The sequence below is a fragment of the Sinocyclocheilus rhinocerous genome, unplaced genomic scaffold, assembly GCF_001515625.1.
Source record: "Sinocyclocheilus rhinocerous isolate Xijiao unplaced genomic scaffold, SAMN03320098_v1.1 scaffold62, whole genome shotgun sequence".
Classification (NCBI taxonomy): domain Eukaryota; kingdom Metazoa; phylum Chordata; class Actinopteri; order Cypriniformes; family Cyprinidae; genus Sinocyclocheilus; species Sinocyclocheilus rhinocerous.
The window spans coordinates 852,643-859,875 of record NW_015656585.1 but is presented as its reverse complement, the minus strand read 5'-3'; the positions used below and the strand labels follow the sequence as shown (position 1 = coordinate 859,875).

Here is a 7,233-nt window from a genome sequence, read left to right as displayed (position 1 = left end):
CCTGTATTAAGGACTGTAAAAAGATGGACTAATGAAGCAGAGCAGGATTTAAAAGCTTGTTTTGACCTCACTGATTGGAGTGTTTTTGAAGCTGCTGCCACCGATCTGGACGAGCTCACAGAGACTGTAAAATCATATATCAGTGGCTGTGAAGATATGTTCATTCCTACCAGGACTCATTTAACTTATAACAACGACAAACCATGGTTCACTGCAAAACTCAGACAGCTCCGTCAGGCCAAAGAAAATGCTTACAGGAAGGGGGACAGAGGCTTGTATAAACAGGCCATATACACAATGGAAAAGGAGATCAGAGTGACAAAGAGGAATTATTCTGAAAAGCTAAGGATTCAGTTCTCTTCCAGTGACTCTGGAAGAGATACTCTAGTATCAGTGTGGATAGGTCTGAAAGACATCACCAACTACAAGACACCATCCCCCAGCACTGTGGAGAATCAACAACTGGCAGACGATCTGAATGAGTTTTATTGCAGGTTTGAAAAAACACCCCACTCCCGCTCTGAACACCTCTCCACACAACCATTAACACCTCCTGCAACCCCCTTCTCCCCCACACCTGCACTTCAGATCAGTGAAGATGATGTGCACCAGGTCTTCCAGAAGCAGAAGAGAAAAAAAGCACCAGGCCCAGATTGTGTTACACTAGCCTGTCTGAAAACCTGTGCTGACCAGCTGGCGAAAAACACCATCATCCCCATACCAAAGAAACCCAAAATTACAGGACTAAATACCTACAGGCCTGTGGCTCTAATGTCTGTGGTCATGAAGTCATTTGAAAAACTGGTGCTGGCCCACCTGTCCATCCTCTGCACTTCTATAACTGTCTGGTTCAGCTCAGCTACCAAATCTGACCTCAGAAGACTACGTCGGATAGTCCGGACTGCTGAGCGAATCATTAGTACAACCCTCCCTACTCTCCAAAAACTATACTTATCCAGATCCCTCAGGCAATCCATCTTATGAACACTTGACAATAATTGTGGAACACACAACACTATTTATACACTTATATACTTATTTATCTAACACACATACTTAGTTTACATGTCGAATTTGCACATGATATACCTGTACTTACAAAACTGTCTATTGTAGTATACCTGTACCTACACTTGTCAATCTGTATAGTGTTATTCCCTATTTACTTGTTCTATTTTTATTCTTTTATTATCTGTTTTTGTCCTGTCACTGTCATTCTGTTGCACTGTGGAAGCTTCTGTCACGAAAACAAATTCCTTGTATGTGTAAACATACCTGGCAATAAAGCTCATTCTGATTCTATTATGCACTTTATCAGTACTAATAAACAGTCAATATGCTAGTAATATTTTGAAAATAGTGAATAGTGTTTTCTAATCTAAAGTGTTACCATTTTTTGTGGTAAGCAATGTTGTGTCACAAATATATTTGTGTCAATTGAGCTTTGGTATTGAACTGAAAAATTCCTTGAAATCATCCTTGTTAGAGCACTACCACTAAAATATCAGAACAATTTATTTAAATACATTTGACTAAATTTATATAAATTTCAACTTGACTAATCAGCTAGTTGTTTGACCATCCTGCCCATCCCTATTTTTGAGAACCTCCTCTTTTGTTCACAACAATGTGTCACTGTACCCTACTCTGGCACGGTTTGTATAAGTAGGTCACATGTAGTCTAGTCTAGATAATAGTGCTGTCTTTCACTTGTACAGAATGTACATGAATACCCTAAGGAGCTCATTCAGACGAGTGTTAATGTGAAAACATGAGCAGTCAGATAGCTTGACAAGAGTTTGAATGTGAGTTCTGTTATTAAATTGATTGTGTTATCTTATTCAGCTTATTTTGTGGTGCTTACCAACTCATAACTGATGTTGATAGGAGTTATAAGAGGTATGAAAGTGGAGGCTTGGGGGTTTTGTACAGCTCTTTGCATTTCTAGCTGTTGTGTGTGGATAAATTGTGAGCTCAAAGTAAAGGCAGGTAGAAATACTTAAATACTTCTGCTACCATGCATAATTGCCTTAATTTAATTGATTTTGACTGAATGTTGGAGCATTTCACTGATTGGTGCATGTGTGAATATTCTCATATCTTTGTACCTCAACTACAGTACTGAGGTACTTGATATGTGGTAGCATAGTAAATGTCACTATGAATAAAACATCAGCTACAACAAGGTTAATGATGGATTTTTCCCCTGGTGATTGTTCAGAAATTTGATTGGAGGTGAACTAGTCTTAATTCACATTGGAAAACATTATAGAATCTAATGAAGCCCAGACAAGTTCCCCAAGCATATTATGATACTTAATGACATTTTGTGTTAGGCATCTGATGTGACTGGAGTATATAAGAGTATATAATTTCTTGTGGTATCTCCTTAATTCTGTACACCTTCATACAGGCAGAAAGCACATTATGTCAAGATCAAGTAAAATGCTGTTTTAAATAGTTTAACAAGTACCGTAAGAAGTACCTTTTTATGATTTTGTTATAATTTCCATATTAAACATTCTTTATAAATTTGATTGTCCCATTTTTAATGCTTTTGTAAAACCTGTGTGAAAAATTAAACCGGTTTTGCAAATAAAAAATGTATTTATTTATTTTAAATAAAAACATATTTTCCAAGAATACTATTCATTTCTTTGTATGTAATACCTGAGGAAAAAAACTACGTAATACTAGTTTATGTAAAACTATGTAATACCTGAGTGCACCTTTAATGGACTGCTTCAATGATCTTGCTCACCGAGTTGTTACTGTTTCAAGGTATATATCTGGTTTTTGTTTGTTTTTCTACAGGTGGTGCTTGAGCAGAGTCCTACTGGGAGAAGTAATGCTCTGTGTGTAGACCTTCCCCAATTCCAATCATGAGCCACCAGGAGGCACCGCATGGCCAGGAGTTGAGAGAGGCGGCTGAGGCAGACTTGGAGCGCCGGGGCCCCGAGGGCCAACAGCCCCCCTCATCCCACCGTAGACGCCACGACAATGGAGATGGCAGCTCCCGCTCCGGTCGACCCTGCAACCACCACAGCAACCATGGTACGGAGAATAACCACTACCAGTCCCACCAGCAGGGGGCCCCACGCTACCGCAGGTACGAGGGATCTAACGGAGGGACGAACCGCACGCGTGCCGCGAGGAGAACTGCGGAAGAAGGTGACACTGAGCAGCAACCCGTTCAGCAGCCCATACCAAGACCTGCAGTGACACGCTACCGCAGACAGGGAGACAACGAGGCCCGCATCCGGGCTCAGCAACAGAGACAGCGACAGCGGGAGAGGCAGCAGAGAGATGCAGAGAGAGCCGAGCAGCACAGGCTGGAACATCAACAGCATCTCATCTCGCCTACACAAGCCATGCCGCCCAGTAGAGAGCCGGAGGAAGCTGAGGAAGACGAGGGCGACGGCGGCAGTGCTTTGGCCCGATCCGCCAGCACCGAGAGCGGCTTCCACAACCACACAGACCGGGCAGAGGGGGATGCAGTCATGGTCCTGGAAGCAGAGCCCGAAGACGAAAGCACATACGGTATCCCGCTTCGCCCGGAATCGGAGGAGTACACAGAGAGCGCAGAGTCAGAGCAACAGCACGGTGGTCCAGCTTACCTCCAACCCCTATACCCACCTCAACCACCGCCGCTACCTCAAGAGCCCCTGCCAAATGCTGAGAGGCCCCATGATGCAGAAACGCTAAACCCCAACTACTCCAATTATGTTTACACTCAACCCATGTACCGCAGTCCCACCGGAGCAGGAGAGGCCCATGAAGGTGGAGCAGCAGAAGATGAGCCGTACTCTGAGCCCTACACTGAATACACCCTTCAGGAGCACGTTTATGAGGAAATCACGGACGCCCCTTTGACCAAAGCCGAGGGACAGACTCCGCAACAATGCAGGGCAGAGTTCAGGCTCTTCGAACGTGACCTCTACCAGCAACAGGAGGCTGTTGGGTCCAGGCTACACCACTACGACGAGCGATCTGACGGAGAGTCGGATAGTCCCGAAAAGGAAGCAGAGTTTGCCCCGTACCCCCGTGCTGACAGCTGCGAACAGGATGAGGACATTGACCAGATCGTGGCAGAGGTGAAGGAGAGTCTGAGCTCACAGAGCCTGGAGCGTGTCGCCATGGGCTTAGACAAGGATGAGAATGAAGAAGAAGAGTTGCCTGAGTCAGAGTCCCATGGTCAGATGGACGAAATCAAACCCAATGAGCCAATGGGCGAAAGAGAGGGTGTAGAACAGTCCCTTAGAAGTCCCTCAGAAGAGCCAGCTCCAGTTGTAAAGAGCAGTAGTGAGAAGAGAGATGCAATCTCACTGGCTATTAAGGACATCAAAGAGGCAATAGAGGAGGTGAAGACAAGGACGGTCCGTTCGCCCTACACGCCAGACGAGCCCAAAGAACCCATCTGGGTAATGAGGCAGGACCTGAGTCCTACGGCAGAATCTGACCTGCAGCCATCTCTGGGGGCTGATGTGAGTATGAGCTGTACCATGTTCTGTTGATGCTCTGCAGTTTATGTAATGTAGCATCATCACTGCTGTTGTTTTCACTGTTTTATTTTTGTAGTAGAATCTTGCTTACAAAGTTGCACTTTAAGGGACAGTTTACCTAAAAAAATACAAATTCGGGCACCATATAGTCCTTCCAAGCCCATAGGACTTTGGTTAACTTTTGAAACACTAATGAAGATATTTTTAATAAAACCTGAGAGGTTTCTGTCCCTCCATTGAAAGTCCATGTGAAAAAACTTCTAAAAAAGGTCATAAAGGCCTGTTCATCATATAAAGCAATCATATCTCATCATGGGACTTGAAGTAAACCACTCAACTCATATGGATTCATTTTACGACACCTTTACAACCTTTTTGGATCTTGGTTACCTGGACTTTCAATGGCAGGACAGAAACCTCTCAGGTTTCATTAAAAATATTTTAATTTGTGTTTTTAAAGGGTTTGTTTACCCAAAATAAAAATTCTATCATCAATTACACGCCCTCATGCCGTTCCAAACCCGTAAGACCTTCATTCATCTTCACAAATTAAGATATTTTTGATGAAATCTGAGATATTTTTGACCCTCCATAGACAGCAAGGGTACTACCACGTTCACATAGAAACGCAGTAAGGACATCAATAAAATAGTCCATGTGACATCAGTGGTTCAACCATAATTCAAAGCATGCGCATGCATTCCCCTGCTCATAAACAAAGCCCAGCGTGCCGTATACGTGATGTGCATCATAGTACTCTCCATAATGGCGGAGGATGGTAAGGACAGGAAAATAATGGTTGAAGTCACTATTTTTGTTTTCTTTGCACACAAAAAGTATTCTCTTAGCTTTGTAAAATTACAGTTGGACCATTGATGTCACATGGACTATTTTAGTGATGTCCTTACTACGTTTTTGGTCCTGGCAACATTTCAGTTGCATTGCTCTTTATGGAGGGTCAGAAAGCTCTCAAAAATGTAATCAAAAATATCTTAATGTGTTCTCAAGATGAACGAAGGTCTTCCGGGTTTGGAATGAAATGGGGGTGAGTAAACAACAGGATTTTCATTTTTGGGTGATCTATCCTTTTAAGCACATTTACTGTACATTACGCATTTACATTCTTCATCTGTCTGTACACGTATTCATGACACAATGCATCATCAGATATTTGAAGGATTAAATACACGTCACCTACACTTTCCTTCAGAGCAATTACTGAACACAGACCAGTTGTAGCCTAGGTCAGACTTAGCAAAAACTGGATGAGTACAATTTCAGTTTGACTAAACATTTTATGCTGCTTTTACACTACACAATATTATCCCTGATTCTCCAGCAGTTTAGCCCTGATTTGCCAACAGTTAGGAAACTGAGCCTTGAAATCACAGGCTTGTTCACATGAATGATCACGATGTGTGAATTTTTAAGGACCTGATCTGAGAGATGTATCGCAGAAGCCCAAGAGCAGGTTACATTTCTAGACTGGTCTGCGACTCCTGCAGTCATGCAGTGTAAAATTTATTTTAAGTCTGTTGGATTTGAAGTTGTAAAGTATGTTGGTTGCGGCTTAACACCGGTATCACCGTCAGCACCGTCTATCGCGGCAACCCTATTGGCAGCATTAGTCCAACTGAAATTGAACTTGTAAATTTAAAAAATATATATAAGATCCTGTCGTTGTTATAACAAACTGCCTTTAAATCTAATATCACAAAATTAAATAGCAAAAAAAAAAACATTTTCCCAAACATTCCACCCCTCGGCAACTGGGGTTTGGCTCAGTTTAGTTGGTTAGCATGGGTAGCTTGGCCCTGCTGGTAGATGCTGTAACAACACCTTTCTGAGGACAAGGAAAGGTTTCTCCATTAATGTTCATTTAATTATAGGTCTATATTCTGACAGAATAATAAATGATATGAAATAAATATCTGAATCATTAATATGTCATTATATAATATTAGTGCTGGGCGGTTAGACCAAAAATCTGTATCACGTTTTTTTTTTTTCAGGATTCTGGTGGTTTTCTCACGGTTTATCACAGTTTGTCCCTGACTGTGCCTTTATATGAATCAGATTGCATGAAAAAGTTGGAGAACCACTACATTTTAACCACAATCCAAACAAACATGCTACATTATAATTAGAGATGCACCGATTGCAATTTTCCTGGCGATTCCGATTTTTTGAAAGTGTGACCTGCCGATACCGATTTTTGCCGATTCCGGTTTTCTTTCTAAGAACTATAATTGACAGCATATACAAACAAAAATCTATGCAAATTTTAATGCAAAAATTATTTACATAATAAAATAAATTATTAAACATTACAATTCCCCCAATCTGGACTAAGTTACAGATTTTCTCTCACTTAAACAACTCTCAAAATAAAGTGCTCTGTGACTGGAAAGAGGAAGAAATAGTTAACTTAAAATGAGTTGCTGTATGTAGCAAAACAGATGTAATTTCCCACTACATTTATAAAAGGTCTTTTTTTCCCCTAACCTTATTAAATGTGTCATCTTTCACATCAAATTCTTACTTCGTTTCAATTAATTCAGTTAGAATAATAAGAAACTGTAGAGTTGTTACCATTCAAATGAAATTAGTATTAACAAACTCTTATCTTTCCACTGCTGAGGAAACAGAAGCTGCATCTGAAGTGGCATTAGATGCATTTACACAGACAGTTTGATGAAACTGAGGTGCCATAAATGCATTCACACTGCAA

The 7,233-nt window shown here is 41.4% G+C and overlaps 1 protein-coding gene across 6 annotated transcripts in view; it reads left to right on the top strand.

Annotated features, from left to right (window-relative positions):
- The window catches only part of LOC107720269 (amyloid beta A4 precursor protein-binding family A member 1-like), a 72,195-nt gene that overhangs the window by 45,125 nt on the left and 19,837 nt on the right, over window positions 1-7,233 (top strand). For all 6 annotated transcript variants that reach the window (XM_016527935.1, XM_016527934.1, XM_016527933.1 and 3 more), the window contains one exon: window positions 2,815-4,484. In XM_016527935.1, the coding sequence (XP_016383421.1) occupies window positions 2,883-4,484 (1,602 nt within the window). In that variant the 5' untranslated portion in view covers window positions 2,815-2,882. The remainder of the gene's footprint in view (window positions 1-2,814; window positions 4,485-7,233) is intronic.